Source organism: Rhinopithecus bieti, unplaced genomic scaffold, assembly GCF_001698545.2.
Source record: "Rhinopithecus bieti isolate Rb0 unplaced genomic scaffold, ASM169854v2 scaffold_15769, whole genome shotgun sequence".
Classification (NCBI taxonomy): Eukaryota; Metazoa; Chordata; class Mammalia; order Primates; family Cercopithecidae; genus Rhinopithecus; species Rhinopithecus bieti.
In genome coordinates, this window is record NW_016809129.1 from 692,505 (window position 1) to 712,773 (window position 20,269).

The 20,269-nt window shown below is 36.4% G+C and overlaps 1 protein-coding gene across 1 annotated transcript in view; it reads left to right on the forward strand.

The window, feature by feature from the left end:
- Positions 1–20,269, forward strand: part of SLCO1A2 (solute carrier organic anion transporter family member 1A2) — a 71,264-nt gene that overhangs the window by 21,414 nt on the left and 29,581 nt on the right. The window contains 8 exon segments of the mRNA XM_017888599.1: positions 6,892–6,998; positions 9,344–9,490; positions 12,680–12,778; positions 13,377–13,574; positions 13,577–13,597; positions 16,298–16,462; positions 18,032–18,227; positions 19,714–19,879. Coding sequence (XP_017744088.1) covers positions 6,892–6,998; positions 9,344–9,490; positions 12,680–12,778; positions 13,377–13,574; positions 13,577–13,597; positions 16,298–16,462; positions 18,032–18,227; positions 19,714–19,879 — 1,099 coding nt within the window.

Genomic DNA, 20,269 nt, shown 5'->3' on the forward strand with positions numbered 1-20,269 from the left:
CTTNCCATGCCTATGTCCTGAATGGTACTACCTAGATTTTCTTCTAGGGTTTTTATGGTATTAGGTCTAACATTTAAGTCTCTAATCCATCTTGAATTAATCTTCGTATAAGGAGTAAGGAAAGGATCCAGTTTCAGCTTTCTACTTATGGCTAGCCAATTTTCCCAGCACCATTTATCACATCTACAGCCATCTGATCTTTGACAAACCTGAGAGAAACAAGAAATGGGGAAAGAATTCCCTATTCAATAAATGTTTTTATTTTTGTAGAGATAGTCTCACTCACTCTGTCGCCCAGGCTGGAGTGCAGTGGCGCCATCTCCTGGCTCACTGCAACCTCCGCCTCCCGGGTTCAAGTGATTCCCCTGCCTCAGCCTCCCGAGTAGCTGGGATTATAGGTGTGTGCCACTACACTCAGTTAATTTTTGTATTGTTAGTAAAGATGGGGTTTCCCCAAATTGGCCAGGCTGGTCTGGAACTCCTGGGTTCAAGCAGTCTGCCCACCTCAGCCTCCCAAAATGAGGGATTACAGGCATGAGCCACCTGGCCCAGCCTTGCCTCCGTATTTCTAAGTAAATGTTATTCTATTAGTTTTGAATCCTGGCATACCCTGCTTTATTGCATTTCACTTTATTGCACTTTGCAGATATTGCATTTTTCACAAATTGAAGGTTTATGGCAACCCTATGTTGAAGATTAGAATCATTTTTCCAATAACATGTGTTCACTTTGTGTCTGGGTCACATTTGATAATTCTTGCAATATTTCAAACTTTTGCATTATTTTTGTATCTGTTATGGTGATCTGTGATTAGTGATCATTGATATTACTAATGTGATTGTTTTGATGTGCCACTAACTTATGCCCATTTAAGATGGTGATTTATTTATTTATTTATTTTTAGAGCTACGGTGTCACCCAAGGTGGGGTGTAGTGATGTGATCTCACTCACTGTAGCTTCGACCTCCACAGGCTCAGGTGATCCTCTCACCTCAGCCTCTCGAGTGGCTGAAACTACAGGCACGTGCCACCATGCCTGGCTAATTTTTGTATTTTTCTTTTTTTTTTTTTGGTAGAGACAGGATTTTGCCATATTGCCCTGGCTGGTCCTGAACTCCTGGGTTCAAGCAATCCGCCTGCCTCAGACTCTCAAAATGTTGGGATTACAGGCGTGAGCCACTGTGCCAGTCTTAAGATGGTGAACGTTATCAATAAATGTTGCATGTGTTCTGACTGCTCCACTGACCAGCCATTGCCCCATTGTTTGCCCTCTCCTTGGGCCCGCTTATTCCCCTAGATACAAAAATATTGATATTAGGCCAATTATTACAATAACTCTATTGTGGTCTCCAGGTGTTTTAGTGAAAGGAAGAGTTGCACATCTCTCACTTTAAATCAAAAGCTAGAAATGATTAAGCTCAGCGAGGAGGGCAAGTTGAAAGCCAAGAGAGGCCCAAAGTGAAGCCACTTGCACTAACTAGTTAACCAAGCTGTGAAAACAAAGAAAAAGTGCTATTTCAAGGAAGACACACATGATTAGAAAGTGAAACAGTCTTATTGCTGAGATGGAGAAAGTTTGAATAGTCTGAACAGAAGATTAAGCCAGCCACAACATTCCCTTAATCCAAAAGAGCAAGGCTCTCTCTTCTATTCTATGAAAGTTAAGAGAGATTAGGAAGCTGCAGAAGAAAATTTTTAAGCTAACAGAGGTGGGTTCATGAGGTTTAAGGAAAGATCTTAGCTGTCTTCATAACATAAAAGTGCAAGGTGAAGCAGCAAGTGCTGATGGAGAAGCTGCAGCAAGTTATCCAGAAGATCTAGCTAAGTTAATTGATGAACGTGGCTACACTAAATAACAGATTTGCAATGTGGATGAAACAACTTCCTTCTTCCTCCTTCTCCTCCTCCTCTTCTTCTTTCTCCTTCTCCTCCTCTTCTTCTTCTCCTTCTCCTTCTCCTTCTTCTTCGTCTCATGCTGTTGCTCAGGCTGGAGTGCAGTGGCATGATCTCAACTCACTGAAACCTTTGCCTCCTGGGTTCAAGCGATTCTCCTGCCTCAGCCTCCCAAGTAGCTGGGATTACAGGCACCTACTACCACACCTGGCTAATTTTTGTATTTTTTATAGTGATGGGATTTCACCATGTTGGCCAGGCTGGTCTCAAACTCCTGACTTCAGGTGATCTGCCTGCCTGCCTCGGCCGCACAAAGTGGAAACAGCCTTCTTTTGAAAGAAGATGCCACCTCGGACTTTCAGAGACAGGGAGAAGTCTTTTCAAAATATTACTGCTGATTGACAATCTAGAAGCTCTGATGGAGATGTACATGGACATGAATGTTGTTTTCATGCCTGCTAACACTACAGCCATTCTGTGGCCCATGAATCAGGAGTAATTTGGACTTTCAAGTCTTACTATTTAATACGCACAGTTTGTAAGGATATTGCTGTTATAAGTAGTGATTCTTCTGATGGATCGAAGTAACATAAATTGAAAACTTTCTTGAAAGAATTCACTATTCCACATTCCAATAGGAACAGGAGAGGAGGGCAAAATCTCAGCATTAACAGGAATTTTGAAAAGTTGGCTCAAAGCCTCTTGGATAACCCTGAGGGGTTCAAGATTTTAGTGAAGGAAGTCACAAGACTTTAGTGGAGAAAGTCACTGCAGATGTGGTGGAAAGAGCAAAAGAACTAGAATTTAAAATGGAAACTGAAGATGTGACTTAATTGCTTCAATCTCATAATAAAACTTGAATAAATGAAGATTTTTTGTTTATGGACAAGCAAATAATGTGGTTTCCTGTGATGGAATCTACTACTGAGCAAGATGCTGTGAACACTGTTGAAATGACAGCTAATGTTTTAGAACATTACACAAAGTTAGGTGATAAAGCAGCAGTAGGGCTTGTAAGGACTGACTCCAGTTTTGGAAGAAGTTCTACTGTGGATACAATGCTATCAAACAGCATTATGCACAGCTAGGCGTGGTGGCTCACGCCTGTAATCCCAGTACTTTGGGAGGCGGAGGCGGGCAGACCACGAGGTGAGGAGGTTAAGACCATCCTGGCTAACATGGTGAAACCCCATCTCCACTAAAAATACAAAAAAATTAGCTGGGCGTGGTGGCGCGCGCCTGTAGTCCCAGCTACTCGGGAGGCTGAAGCACAAGAATGGTGTGAACCTGGGGTGAACCCAGGAGGCGGAGCTTGTAGTGAGCCAAGATCCTGCCGCTGCACTCCAGCCTGGGTCACAGAGGGAGACTCCGTCTCCAAAACACACAAACAAACAACAACAACAAAACAGCATTATGTGCTACAGAAAAAACTTTTGTGAAAGGAAGGGTCAGTTGACACAGGACACTTCATCATTGTCTTGTTTTAAGAAATTTCCACAGCCCCGCCAACCTGCAGTAGCCACTACCCTGATCAGCCAGCAGTCATCAACATGGAGGCTAAAGCCTCTACCAGCAAAGTGATTAAGACTCGCTGAAGGCTCAGATGATTGTTAGCATCTTTTAGCAATAAAGCATTTTAAATTAATGTGTGTACATTGTGTTTCAGACATAATGCTATTACACACTTAATAGGCTACAATATAGTGCAAACATAACTTTTATATGCATTAGAAAATTTAAAAATTCATGTGGTATTCACTTTATTGTGGCAATCTGGAACCAAATGTGCAATGTCTCTGAGGTATGCCTATACATTAGTATTACACAATATGTATTGAATTCCTACCATAAAATCATTTTTACTATTTACATTTGTACAATTATGTAAATCCTTTTTACCATTGAACCATGTGCTTTTCCTTCTTTACTTATATGACTTTTTATTTTCCCTAGATTTAATAATTACCTCATTTTATCATATGGTTAGCTTTCTTTGTATTGTTCACTGATTCATCACCAAATTCTCCACTGGCAGGGCAAATGTCTCCTCAATATTCTTATCCCATATCATAGCGTTTGATTTTTGTCTTGGAGATTCCTCACATACCACTTTCAATTCTCCATCTGCAATCTGAACTTGGAATTCTCTAGGCCTGCTGCATTGCTGTTTCCGTGGAATTTTCCCTCATTATTATCCTTGAGACTTTGCTTTTTAGCTGTTTCATACATTCAGTTATTCATTTTCTGGATGTCGTGTCTCCTGCTTTCCTCTTTCCTCTTCACTTGTTTTTGTGAAGAAAATAATCTAATAGCTTTCCAAGGAAGTGTACAAGGGAAGTATAAAATATAAGACTTTGTACATCTGAAAATATTCCTATTTTACTCCCACATTTGATTGTTACTTTGGCTAGGATAAAATTCTAGATTGGAAATATTTTCCCTAGGGATTCTGAAGACATTTTCCCAATGTTTTCCAGCTCTACCTAACACTTGTAATCAACACTTGACACAGGAAACCTGTAATCAAGTGTTATTACTCAGAATCTTATGCCATTCTAGTCTCTGTGAACAGCTTTCTTTCAATGGAAACTATTGGAATTTTCTTTTAAGCTCCAAGTCCAAAATTCATGATAATTGTGTTGGTATAAATCTGTCTCCTCCATTGTGCCAGGAGCCTTCAATCTGGGCATTTGGAAAAGTTACTTTTGTTATTTCTTTGATAATATCTCCCCTTTACATTCTCTCATAACACTGTTTTCTCTTCCTAGATCTTCTATTACTTGAATATTGGACTTCCTGTATTAACTTTATGTTTTCTCATCTTTTATCCCTAATTTTTTGTCCTCTTGTCTTGTTACTTTCTGGGAGATTTAATTTTATTTTCCATGCTTTTGAATGACTTTCTAGCTTATGCTACCACATTTCTAATTTTCAACAGCTCTTGTTCTTTGAATGTCCCTTTTTAAGGAACATCTTATTTTTCTTTCAAGAATGTATTATCTCTTTCCATCTAAATTTTGTTCATCTTTCTTTTTGGTCTCTGGCTCCTCCAAGTGTACCTTTTTTTATTTGTTTGTAACTGTCGTTACTGTTACAGACTTCTTTCATATATCTGGTGGTCCTTTGTTATCTATTCACACTTAAGAGGGAGGAACAGCAACAACAAGAAGCCAGCTGGAAGTTCTGTATACATGTGTAGGACTTGGTTAAAGGAGGACTTCTTTGTAGAGTCATTGAGCAGGGACTGGCTGTTTTGCAGATGGCTCAGAATTGCACATAACCTGTTATCCTAGATGGGGATTCTTCAGTCTGTTGCTTGGGAGGTAGAAGCTTAGCTACCAGCCAAATGCAAGTGGGAATCTCACTGTTTAATATGTAGATATGTAGATTTTTTTAACTTAATACCTCCAATTTTTTTGTATTGCCTTTCTATGTTCAATGTGCCTCTCCAGACTCTGGAGTCAATGGACATTTTCAGGTGGAGTGGCAGGGAATGTCTCTGGGAGTTTAATGTTTCTTAAACACACTTTAAACCAAAGTGTTTGCACTCTTCTGTGTTTTGGACCATACTCACTTTTGCGTTTAAGTATCTTGCCTGAATGTTCCTGGGCTTTGCAGCATTGCTCTCTTGCAGGCACTTACAGTTGCACTTCTCATATCTTCTATTTCAGTGACCACTCAGTTACCTGCTTTTCCATTTTCAAAATTATGTTGAGCTCTCTTTTATTGTAAAATTCCCTACTTTTTTTTCCCTTGTGGAATTATGCCTTTTTCTATTCTGTTTGAAAATCCGTTTACTGTCATTTTGCTGATGCTTTGGGAATGAATAGACTTTGAGTAATTGGATTTTTAGTGGATAAATTAACAAAATATATTTTCTCTTTTAAAGTATTTTTGAAGGGATTAGAGTTTCTAAGCAGAGTCTTTCCTTTTCTTTTATTTCTTTGCCTACCCAAAACAATGTTAAGTACCATTCAGCTACTATTTACATTTCTTTCTACCACCTGCCAAAGGTGTTATTTCCTTGCGGTTGTCATGTCTCATAGGATTAAAGCCTTTGTTTATAGTTCACAGTCAAACTCTTTGGACATCACTGAGCAATTGTTGTAAGGGGAAGGTACTTTGAGACTTATTATACCCTATAGCACAGAAATGAAGACTATCAGTGGCATCCAAGCATAACACTCTAGCTTTTGTGCAATTCAGAAGGGCAAGTTTTCTTCTGGCTACCTTATCTGATAGAAACACAGAAAACAATCCAGCATTATTTCTAACAGAGACTTCATTGAATATACTTTTTTTTTTTCCATTCTTGCAGCATGTAATTTACTTTCTGAGGAAAAGCATGTGGATCTTGTGGTAATTTGCTTAAATTAAATGGTCATAGTTTATTAGTCCATTTGTTCTGATGAGAAGAGAAAAAGTCATTACATTATGTGTCATGGTGATTGAGATTCTCTTAAGGCCTCTTATTATGATGGACAAATATTTTGTTTTTCTTAGAGGTTTATGAAACGCATGGAGGAATTATTGTAGGATTTCTCAGAAACTGGAGGTTTTGCTGCTTCTGAGCAAACTTTAGAGAATGCCAAGTTGAAGACTTGTTTTGTTGTGTTATTCCTTCCAAAGCATTTATCTTCTTAATTATACATTATTAAATCTCACATTTTTTAAAGTTTGTGTTCCTTATCTCATAATAATTATTTCCAGGAAATGATAACCTAAAAATCAAAGAAGGTTTATATTTGATAATCTAAAGGTAGATCATCCACAGGCAGATTATTGAAAGCTAAGTGTAAAAAGATTGTGCATTTACAGAAAGTGGCAAGTTTTTTGATGATATTAACTTGTGATAACTTGGATGCCAAAGATAAAAAGACATTTTTGCTGGATTTGAATGTTGTATTGTATGGGAAGCAGAAGGTAACAATCTGTACATTGCCCACATTGTCCTCATTACTTCCTTAAAATAAACATATTTTCCCTGTGTTTATACAGATATGAATATGAATCTACAGTTTCAGTTTCAGGCAACTTGTCCTCAAACAGTTTCTTGTGTATGGAAAATGGAACCCAGATTTTAAGACCAACGCAGGATCCATCAGGTTGTCTACTTCATTGTATTGATTTTTGTTCAGCGAACTTATAATTGAACACTTTCTGCTGAGGGGCCTGAATGAGATATTGCTTGAGTTAGATAATTAAACAAAGATATATTCTCTCTCCAGGAGCTTCCAAAGGAGTTACAATGGGGAATAAGAATAGCTAATAATAAAGAATGTTATTTTTCTTACATTTGAATGTATTTATTAAGAGTTCCTTGTTGATTTATTAACATGGTTATTTAACAATCAATCAGAGGGCCAGGTGCATTTACTCCCAAAGTAATCCCAGCACTTTGGGAGACTGAGATGGATGGAGCACCTGAGGTCAGAAGTTTGAGACCAGTCTGGCCAACATGGTGAAACCTCACTCTATTAAAAAATACAAAAATTAGCCGGGCATGCTAGTGGGCACCTATAATCCCAGCTACTCAGGAGGCCGAGGCAGGAGAATCGCCTGAACCCAGGAGGCGGAGGATGCAGTGATCCAAGATTGCGCCATTGCGCTCCAGACTGGGCAACAGAGTGAGACTTTCCACCAAAAAAAAAAAAAAAAAAAAAGAGTCAAAGACATCTATCCAAGGATTACTGTCAAGTTCATTCCACAGAGGAAAATGTCTTAGAAGGACGGATTTATGCTGATGATTTGGTGTATATGATTATGTAAATAGGAACTAGAGACAGAAACAAAGTTCAAGAGATTTGTGTTCTATCACTGATCTTTAATAGCAGGGAAAACAGGCAAGTACACTATAGTTCTGAATTACTCTATTTCCTTTCTATCGACTTAGGAGCTTGTCTTTCTGCTCTTTTTTTTTTTTTTTTTTTTTCTCTACTGGAGATAGTGCTTTAAAATTCTACACAATAGTAGTACTTCTTTCAGCTGCCCATAGCTCTAGGCACCAATGTATTGACTTCTGCCCCTTCTGTCCCTTCTGCTATGAGACTTGTATAATCTTCTGGTTATACTTTGTCTGGAGATGACTCTGATGACTCAACATTTTTATGGGGACATTTTTATTCTGGATTCATGTTCATGGAAGTTGCGGTAGTCCACAAGGGTGGGAATTTCATGACCATCATTGAATCAGGAAACCAAAACAGTTTCAAAAAGTTGAAAAATATCTGTCTCAGAAGAAACCAAAGAACCCCCATGGGGGACACAATGGAAAACAGTGATATTAACAGTGGCCTGTGTTCTCTTCCTGAGCTGGCTATTGCCAAAGACTGACCCAGCTGCTAGTCGGCTTCATTGTGGACAGAGCAAAACCTTCCCATTCTGGCACATCTCCAGGAAGGTGGATTGATGCTTTCAATTTTGCCCTAGAATAGGCCTAGAGTTTGCCTGTGATCTGTAGACACAAATCACTTTGCGCATCACACAAAAAATCTGAATACCCAGAAATAGAGACTATTATTTTCTGACTGGAAATAACAGAGAGATAGCGCTCACAAGAAATTCCTGGACCCAGCTGTGGTCAGGACCTCACAGTCTCACCTGGCCAATTTACAGGAGGTGAAGAGTGCATTGACCTTCACTTGCCTGAAAACGGGACTCCACAGAGCTTCCTCCCAGCTTATCAGCTATTTTGGCCTAGACCATAGATGGCAAAGAGATTGACATAATTCTTCAGAGATCTCCCTATCTTTCTCACTTTCTATTCCCTTTGGTCTAGTCTTCGTTACTGTACTAAATAGCTGTGGCTCCACGGATTGGGGTGGATTTCTGTATTGAAAGTTATTTGGTTGTTACAGTATACAACATGCTCTGTAGAGAACCTATGATGAATACCCAGTTAAATATTTTTAGTTTCTATGAAATAATTAGAGCTGTAGAGAATTCACGCTTTAGCGAACTTTTGTTTAAATCTTATAAATATAGTACCAATTCTAGAGAAAGATATTTTTGTGTTTTTGTCTCCCCAAAGTTGGATAGGAATGGGGAAGCACTTGTAGCAGCTGAATGAGTTCGGGAGTTACTGAGAAACTGAATCTCTGTAGAGAATTAAAAAACCTTGATTTTTAATGTTTGCCAATTTCTGTGGTGCAACACTGCTATGAAACTACCAATGAGGTGTCACTGAACACCTTGGGAGATGTGCATATTCATCTCTCCCAACTCAGTAGGGACTGGCTCCAGCATATCACTTACACTTGTCCATACTCAAGTCTACTGTCAGAAAATGCATTAGGGGTGCCCCAAGAAGTCATTGCTGGAATAGTAATATAAATCATTGACAAGGGGCCATCGTCATATAACTGTGAAATGCCTACAGAAAACATAGAATTAATATTACTGACACTTTATAGTCAATGTGCTAATGTCATGTCTTTTTTCTTTAATGCAGAGTGTACAAAGGAAGTTAAATCATTAATGTGGGTGTACGTCTTGGTAGGCAATATTGTACGTGGAATGGGCGAAACTCCCATCCTGCCTTTGGGTATTTCCTATATAGAAGATTTTGCCAAATCTGAAAATTCTCCTTTATATATTGGTAAGTTTTGAAAATCTACCTTAGCTTCTTTTCAGAGCAATAAGTTCGTTGAGGTTAGAAATGAATTATACTTTGTAGTCTTAGTGATTTCCACAATGATGAGTAGAGTGTCTTGGCATAGTTGGCCTTTCGTAAAAGTTTGTTGAATGGAGATGAGATATGCTAAATGACAATGAGCTACTTTGTTAATAAATCTACTTTCTACTATTGGAAATACCACAAATCTAGTGCTCCTGGAGGGGACCCTTTCATTTGCTTTGCACCACACTATATCCAATGTGTTAAGAGACTTACCAATGTTTTCTCTAAAATGTTCCATGCATTCAAAACCTTTCTCACTATTTTCACTACCTCTGTTTTTGTTGAGGTTCTCATTACTTTGTCTGTAGGTTCTCTTTATTAATTATTTTCTCTTCAGTATTTTCTTTTCTCAGTTTTTAAGAAACATTCCTGCAATGTATTTTTTCTCAAGCATTATTTTAATCATGTCTTCTCTACTATATTTATGACACATATAAGCTCCTCATTTATTAAATCTGATCTCTCCACTTATTACTCATGGCTCTGCATGACATTCACTTACTTAGTTTCTATATAGTTTCTCTTCATCATGATCTCTCCATATAGTCAGGCTTCTTAATATTTTTCACAAATACGCCTTCATCTTTTTGTTTATGTTTCTTGAAATTACCGTTTTAAAATCCGTGTAGGTCACCTGTTACAATAGCCAACTTAAGACCCACTTTCTTGTGCTGCCTTCCAATCTCTGAAATATTCTTAATTTATCATGCACGACTTGCTTATATGTTTTGTTATTCTATCAATTGTTGGTCATAAACTCATTATGTTCAGTATAGGGACATTTTGCCATTAATGTATGTAGGCATATCTTTTAAAAACTAGAAAAGTCAAAGAGGGTGAGAGAAGATGGAAATGATTTATACATAATCAAGATGGATGAAAATATTGAGGAATCATTAACCCAAATGACTTTTGACACATTTTGGCAACTCACTAATTTTGCAATAATCTTTTCCAGTGATTTTCTATTCAGTCCTTTTAACTTCCTTCACACACTTATATTAAAAGAATGCAAATACTCTCCTACAATAAATTTACAAACACCTTGCTATGATGTCTATTTCTTTATTCAACAAATACTACGGTGTATTGTATATAAACATAGCTGTGATGATGTCTAATACCTATTAAAATGAGGATGGTATGGTCCATATAAGGTTAGTAAATAAAGAACTACATAATTATTAGTACTATATATATAGTGTGTGTATATATATGTATATACATATATAGTGTGTGTTCATGTGTGTATCCATAACCAAATAACTATAAATCAAATAGCTCTACACCAAGAAACAGTTCCATGTATGGCTCTGGAGTTTAGAAGAGAACACAAAAGCTAGGTTAAAAGTTGGAGAATCGACCAGGTGTGGTGGCTCATGCCTGTAATCCCAGCACTTTGGGAGGCCGAGACAGACAAATCACCTGAGGTCAGCAGTTCAAGACCCACCTGATCAATATGATGAAACCCCGTCTCTACTAAAAATACAAAAATTAGCCGAGTGTGATGGCATGCGCCTATAATCCCAGCTACTCGGGAGGCTAAGGCAGGCAGATCATCTGAAGTCAGGAGTTTGAGACCAGCCTGTCCAATATGATAAAACCCCATCTCTACTAAAAATACAAAAATTAGCCAGGTGTGGTGGGTGCCTGTAATCCCAGCTACTCGGGAGACTGAGACAGGAGAATCACTTGAACCCGGGAGGTGGAGGTTGTAGTGAGCTGAGAGTGTGCCACTGCACTCCAGCCTGAGCAACAAGAGCGAAACTCCGTCTCAAAAAAAAAAAAAAAAAAAAAAAAATTGAGAATTATCTATAGAGAGGTAATAAATGAAATCAAGAGGGAGAAATGAGGTTGCTGTGGAAGACCGTATATATACTGAGAGATATTAGGATAAAATACTGGGAAAGATTTCTACTTAGTAAATAGAATAGGAGAAAGGAAAATCAAAGAAGGAATAATCATAAGAACACAATGAAACAATACATGTCTAGTTTAATGAAAGTCTTAGGAAGAAATGTGAAAATAATCTAGAAATTATTGGCCAACAATGTCAAATAACCTAGAAAGCAAGGAAGATGAAGACCAAAAGAGGGCACTAAATTAGTGACAAAGAGATCACTGGGGCTACCTGAGAGTATTTGGGGGAGAACGTAAAAGGATTTGAGTAAAGTGAGTGAGAGGTGAGGAAGTAGAGGCAGAGAGTATAGTGAAAAGAGAAAAAGCAGGGTGGATTTGAGATTTTGTAAAATCACTGGCTATGGGGAAATTGAACACACACAAGAGAGGGAGTGTTTGGTAGAGCAAAACCTTAGAGAAGATAGAAGGGGTTGGAACCAAGAAGTTAGGTGTGTATAGGGTGGGTTCTCTATAGAACCATGGAGAAGGCAGAGATAATAGGCAAAGCCATATTTTGAAGTGAACAGGAAGAAAGTTGAAGAAGCTCGTGTCTGGATTTTCAGAGATCAGGGAGGGTTCAGCATAGGTTCTGAATTGTAGACAAGTGATGAGACAGCTGATGATATTTTAATAGATAAGAATTCAAATGAAGACAGATAGGACTGATGGACACGGAAAATAAAAATGTGGAAGAAAAGGAAGGAGAACATGATAAAATCAAAGAGTTGTGTATCATATGATAATAATGAGGACATAGCCAGAAGGAATTTTCAAGTTGCAGATCTGAGAGAAACTTTTTTGAGGAATGTGCCATGAGAAATCCATTATAAGATGGTATTGCTTCAGAATTCCTCCCAAAACATGCCTGGGGGATGAATTAACAGGACCTTGGTTATATCATGACCTAGTCGATGGCATGATCCCAGCTGGGACTGCCTGTGCTGCTACAGCAGATCTCTGCCTGTGACCCAACATGAAAGAGAATTTGGAGGCCAGGGAAAGTGGCTTTAAATTATGAGGCTTCTTTTTCAACATTTGCAGAAACAACTGTCACTTATATGTACATCAAGCTTAAATTTCATATAAATTGTATATCTAGTCAAAAGTAACCAAGGCAAAAACATTCAATCTTCAGGCTTTTCATGGACCTAGAACTCTTTATGTGGGCATATAACTGTACTATAACCTTATACTTTTATTTATTTTTAGGGCTTATAGAAACAGGAGCTATTATTGGTCCTTTGATTGGACTTTTGTTGGCATCATTCTGTGCAAATGTTTATGTTGACACTGGATCTGTGAACACAGGTAATTCAATAAAATCTATTTGTACAGTGTCTAGAGTATACAAAGCTAGAGTATATGTCTAGAGTATATATACAAATATACTCAGGTATATTATTACATCTAATCATGGCCTTACTTGACTTCAATTTGATAAATGATCTCCACTTTAAAAGTGAGAAACTCTAGTGGAGGAATTTAAATAACTTTTCAAATATTCCAAACCAGAAAACAGTGGAGCAAAATAAAATGCTAATCTGACACAGAATCACATGCTCTTTCTACTGCACTTCAACTGTATTTCTTGGTTTTACAAAATTTAGGCATGTAGGTTTGAATTTATTTCAATTAAGCAATCATTTGTTGATGATGAGATAGAACTTGTAGCTGTTTAGTTAATACCTGCTTTTAAATCCCTTACACGGTAGACAGATAACTAGCCTAATTTATTACTAGACAATATTATAACACCACGTATTTTTAGAAAAATTTTATCAGTGTCTGAATTGTAAGCCAATTTTATACTTGGTTAGGACCTGATAATTCTAATTTTAAGAATTTTCTATGCTTCATACAGAAAATACTGACTTAAGCTAATAAAAGTGTGTATATTTTTTTACAGATGATCTGACCATAACTCCCACTGACACTCGTTGGGTTGGTGCATGGTGGTTTGGCTTTCTAATTTGTGCAGGAGTTAACGTGCTCACTGCCATTCCTTTTTTCTTTTTGCCCAAAACACTTCCAAAGGAAGGACTGGAGAATAATGCTGACATCATTAAAAATGAAAATGAAGACAAACAAAGAGAAGAGGACAAGAAAGAAAATATGGAATCACTAAAGGCAAATATACATATTTTAAATACTATGAAATTGACCTTTTATTTCATATAGATATGTCTGTATTTAGTCTAACACTATGATATGCTATCCTGTGTTGAGACAATTTGTCATCAACAGTCACCAGTCAGTAATACCTAACTAGTCCTTTTCTTCCTATGGTACTACTTGAAAAGAAATAATATAATTTGGAAGCTGAATTATTTCAGATTAGCATTCATGTAAACTTTTATGTCAGTCTTGGCACTCTCTCTCTCAGATATCTATATCTATATCTATATCTATATCTATATCTATATCTATATCTATGTCTATATATGTCTATGTTCTCTGTAAAATGGGTTTTTTGAGCAAATGAGACTATATGTATATATGAGACTATATACATATAGTGAACACAGGTAATTCAATAAAATCTATTTGTACAGTGTCTAGAGTATACAAAGCTAGAGTATATGTCTAGAGTATATATACATATATATGTATATATATACATATAGTCTCATTTGCTCAAAAATCCCATTTTTCAGAGAACATAGGTTGAGTTGAAACAAAATGAACAAGCAAATTTAAACTAAGAACAAAAGTAGGAAAGAGTATACTCTAATCTTAATAGGTAGTATATTTTGTAACCAATGTGTTAGTTTAATCATGAGCTTCCTGGAAGTTAAAGCAGAAAGAAAAAAAAAAAAAAACATGATCAGTGACCCACTTCTCTATACTTGGTAGAGGGAAGAATAATTATGAATAATTTACAAAAGAAATATTTTAAAAGAAATTATAATAAAAGGAAAGAATTATTTATAAAATTTATAAAAGAAGCAGTTCTCCAAGGAAGAAATTGTAGAAAAAAATAAAAAATGATCATATGATGTATGATACAGGTAATACTGAGCCACATAGTGGTTTTCCAGCAAATGAAAGGGTAAATTTCATGTAACATTTTTTTTGGTACAGAACCTCAATAAAAGCTCAAAGCATAATTTACAGAAGGGTTTTCTGTGGGAAACTAAACTAAAAAAGCCTCAGTATTTAGTACTCAAGAGCACTGATGCTCAAACTTGGCTGCACATTGGAATCACCTAGGAAATTTTAAAACTGATTGATGCCTGGAAGTTCTGTAGTATTCCCAAAAGGTCTGATTTAGTTAGTGTGGATGTGTGGCCTGGGTATTGGAACTTAAAAATGTTTATTTGATGGATGGTGAGGGGCTCAGTTTTCTGTCAAATGGGGATAAATTATTGTTGTGTGAAGGTGAAAGACATTCTAGCATACATTATTATTAATACTGATACTAGTATTAGCACTTTTATTGTTGCCATTGCTGTTTCTATCATCACCCATAAGTTACAATGTCAATTTGCAAGGAAATTTTCTTTACAATTATAAATGCTCTTAAATCACAATTGAGCATAATTTAATACATCTTGGGTCATTAGGAGCCAATCTTGCAAATTCTCAGAATCATTCTGATGATATTAAAAACTCTTCTTAAAGGATTATTATGGACTGATAGACCTCTTGTGGTCTGCAAGATCAGTTCCATTTTCAAAATCAGGAAAGAGCTTAGCTTTTTGCAAGACATAGAAAACAAACTTGTGCTTCTGAAACTCATCTATTAGGACATGGATGTCAACAAACATGGGTGACTTAAAAACCCTCAGAGTCCAGACAATAACTCTCTCTCCTGTCAGGTACCCTATTCATAAATATAAATTTTACAATTATAACTCATTTGTTTGCATTAATCTGTGTGTCTTCCTCTTCTAAATTGTTTATTTATTGAAATTTTGTTCCAGAATGAATTGTGAGCAGTTTATTAAGCAAACCAGGATTGTGCAAAATAAGAAAGTCAAGACAGAGAACATGTGGACAGGAAAAGTGAAAGGAAATTAAAAGTGAGAACTTGAGCCTGAATGGCAGCAGTGTGACCAAGAACATTTACTAGAGGCAGGCCACACATTACTAGAGGCAGGCCACACATTACTAGAGGCAGGCCACACATTTGGCTCTGTGCTTTTTCTAACAGGAATAATTTTTGATTAGATCATTTACATAGTCCTTAGAATGTACCAAATGAATCAGCATCGCTGAGGGTGGGACCTGGATGTTGGTATTTTAAAAAATATCTCCAGAACCACTGAAACTGTTGTTCTGAAGAAGCAAAAAAAAAAAAATTCTGGATACTTGAGAACGTTCATATCTCATTAATTCCCACATATATCTTTATTTCAAATGTTCAAGGAGTGATAAAATAAATATTTATGTGAAATCTTCTTTATCAACCTGATTTTCCTCCAGACATTACAGAACAGAACAAGCATCTTTCATTCTAATGAGCTGTAGAAAAAATAACATATTAATAGAAGAACAAAAGATTAGAAATAAAATGCTGTAGACATAGACAATATTTTGGTCACTTTGTAGTTTTCCTTATTGATCTTTAAGACTCAGCAGTGACTTATTGAGGGCAAATCTATTGTGTTCTGATCCCTACCCAGTCAGCTACATCACTGACTTCCGGAAGCCACCAAAACATTTCTATGACTTCAGCTTTCAAGAGGAAAAAGGAATTAACAAACACATACACATTACAAAGTAGTAAAAAACATAATTTGTTGAGGAGGTGGATGTTTCAGGAAAAGCCAATCACAAAATGCAAAGCCAAGTTCATTTGACACAGTTGTCATTCTTTCATTTCAGATTTTCTACCATTCATGAAAAGTCTTTCCTGCAATCCAATTTATATGCTTTTCATACTTATAAGTGTGATACAGTTCAACGCATTCGTTAGCATGATCTCTTTCATGCCTAAATACATAGAACAGCAATATGGAAAATCATCTTCAGATGCAATCTTTCTAATAGGTATGTTTGTTTTTCTCTGCATTACTAGCAGACTTTTTTCCCCCATGAAATGGTGAACAGTGTTTGGTAGGTGTAACAAACTCCTAAGTTGAAGTCTTTTAGCATATTTTTTGTCTCTGGTGGATTTCTTCCTTCGACTCTCCAAAAAAAAAAAAAAAAAAAGAAAGGGTAGGGAAGGGAAGAGGTCAGAAATATCTTGATTTTCTCTCCGAAGTCAGAATGTGAATTCATAATATTAATGCAAATCTTTGGGAGTGCAAAAATTACATATTTTCAGATAGAATTCTGCATTTTACTACCAAATTTTACTCTCTTGGTTCCAGTTCAAGGATTCTGTGGTCCTCCTAATTTAATTTTTCAGTCCCCCTAGTGGTTTTAGGTGTCTCTGCAGCCACACACATTCGGCCTTTCCTGCAACCACACTAACCTCAGTGGTTTTAGCCTAACTTGGGTTTTTCCTGGGGTCTTTCCACTGTTTTGAAAAGTCAATATCCCAGGCTACTTGTATCCACACTACCTAAAGTGCTTGTGAAAGCTTCAAATACCTGGGGTTCCCCCTCAGACACACTGAATCAGACTCTAGGGTGTGGGGCTCTGGAATGGATTTTTAACAAGTTCTCTCCATAATATGATTCAGGGAGCCAGATGTTCACATTGTATGGATGGAACCTGGGGCTATCTTCTCCTTTTACTATTCTTTTTTTTTTCTCTTATTGGGAAGGGTTGAGAGAGGAAGAGCGCTGGCCAGTAGCAGCAAGACATGAAATGTAAATACACCTGACAGCAACAGGCTCAGCAAAGTGACTCTCTAAAGTACCTTGAACTGGGTGTGTGGCTCATGCCTTTAATTCCAGCACTTTGGGATGCTGAGGATTGAAGATCACTTGAGGCCAGGAGTTCAAGACCAGCCTGGACGACATAGCAAGGCTTTGTCTCTGTAATTTTTGTTTTTAAATTAGTCAGGTGTGGTGTCGTGTACCTGTAGTCCCAGCTACTTAGAAGGCTGAGGTGGGAGCACCTCTTAAGCCCAGGAGGTTGAGGCTCCACTCAGCTATGATCATATCACTGCACTCCAGCCTGGGCAACAGAGCAAGATTCTGTCTCTAATAAAATAAAAAAAAAGCACCTTGAGAGGAGTCTAATTCTTCACAACCAAAGTGGGCATAAGTAACTGAAAAATTGTATATATATGTTCTCATTACACAGAATAGAAGGTAATAAATGAATAAATTACTGGCCAATTTTGACTTGCCACTTCTACCTGGATCCGAAGAAGAGAGATTTTTGTCATGATCTCTGCCTATAAGAAATTCACAAGCTACTGTAATGAGTTAAATGAATGATAATATAACAACAAGAGTCTCCCAAAATATACTTCCCCATTTTTGGGGTATTTCACAATCTCCCTGTGGGTCATGTGTAACTAAGTGGGGATAAAATTAAATCATTCTTCTTCACTATGAGTTGGACCTAAATAGTTCCTTATATAAGACATATTACATAAAAGTGGTAACATATTTATTCCTTTGGTAAGTCATTTTGTAAATAATATTTTATTTGCATTTATAGGTATTTATAACTTACCTCCAATATGTATTGGATACATAATTGGTGGTTTAATTATGAAGAAGTTCAAGATTACTGTCAAACAAGCTGCCCACATAGGATGTTGGTTATCCTTACTTGAGTATCTTCTCTATTTTTTATCTTTTCTCGTGACTTGTGAAAATTCTTCAGTTGTTGGAATAAATACCTCTTATGAAGGGTATGTTGTTTTCTAATGAATGTCAGAATCTTTCAACAAATGGTTCATATTATATTTTTTACAATGGCAATGCATGATCAGATCATTTGCTTTTTGGAGTTAATGATAGTAATCCATGCTCTTCCTGTATCTTTTCTCCATCTGTCAATCAAAAGCCAATCTATCCAAGCTCTAGGCTTATTAATGAGTTTGGGAACGTATCACAGGGTGAGTGAATTTATGATTGCATGTGCATGTGGGTGTGTGTGCATGATTGTCTTTGTGATATCCGAGTAGATATTATCCTGTGAAAGAAACTACCTACCGTTTAAGTTTGTATTAAAATATGCTATCCATATGTCTTACACTCCCATAACTGAGTAAAACTAAGAGTAGACTATACAGTCAAAATAGCCTTTATATGTTTACACACTGGGCTTAAGTTTGGCATAACTAAATCATAATACATGATAAATTAATTAATACATAATTCATATATTTCATTTGTACTGCTGTATCTAAAATATTGAATGCTTTCATATTTTGTATTTTGAAGGTTATCTGGGTTTTATTGAAAGGTTTTCCATAGTGATGTACATTAAAAGAATTCACCTGTAGGGCACATTTTGATAATCAAGCTATCAGTTAAAATGAAATAAAGAACATCCTAAAATGTTTTTTCAAAATTATCAAGGTTTATTAGATTGAAATAATTTCAAATGTAAAATCATAATATAATTTTATATATGGTATTTTATTTGAGACTCATAAACTTTATTTAAGATAAGCATTATTACCTCCACTTTACAGATGAAATTGAGATTCAGAGATATTTAATGATAAAGGGAGTTCATTTCAAATCTCTTCAACCACATCAATACAGAAATGGATTTTAAAATTGGAATAAATTTTAAAGATTGTCTCCATCTCCAATGATGCTGATTCCCAGACATAATGTGTCGAAAGTCGCACTGTGATCTAGTCTGAATTCAGTCTCTAAACTGCCACGCAAGTGCTCTTTCAATCGTATTACAAGCACTGGTCACTTTTTATATTAGTAGAATGTATTTCTTTAATTCAAATACCTATGTTTCTGGAGCTAAATGTATTATCTGTATTACAAGTGGAACTTGCAGATTTTTGTCTTCATGCTAGTCCTTTCTTGCTATTTGCTACCTAATGGATGAATCACAGAGATTAGTTGATCCTCATCTTTTGAGATCTAATAGTATGTGAAAACGTGACTCCCACAAGGTAGGAACTCAATGCTTATTTATTGCCTGTATATTCTTCTGAGATAAATCATTGAAAGAGTGGCTATGTGGTCATCAAAACAGGTCTCTTTTATACCAAAGCTATAGTAAACAGGTCACACATTGATGATTGGAAGATTTCTCTTTCTATTCATGGGAAGAGAGGAAATCTAATTGGGGATTGAGATGAAAAGAAGAAAAAAAAGGATTGAATCATCTTTTAATATCTATGGCATTATTTTAAATCACTTCAGAATTCCACAAGATTTGTATATGGGAAATAACATCTTTGCTAATTGCAATGTGGATTGCAACTGTCCATCTAAAATATGGGATCCTGTGTGTGGAAACAATGGCTTGTCATATCCGTCAGCTTGTCTTGCTGGTTGTGAGACATCCATTGGAATGGGAATAAACATGGTAAGACATCCTATTTGACAGAACTTTTTTGAGTTGCATTTTTACTTTCCAACTATGCACTGGGCCTACACTTAATAAAAGTAAAATTAGTGTTTCCTCAAAACCAAATTAGTTTCTTTGTATGTGGAAAAATAACTCTATGACAGTCACTTAATTACCTTTTATTTCCCAGATCTTATGTAAAACCTTCATAGCATCTGAACAGTGATCTGAAATTTCCAAGAAGTTTACATTATTACTCAAATAATTTGGGTTGTAAATACTCTGGACTAAAAAAATTTTATCATTGAAATAAGGTTGGTGGTTGGTTTTGATCTCAATTGTCCAGCTAATTGCTTTGCTATACATATACATACATATATATATATATATATGTGTACACACACACAC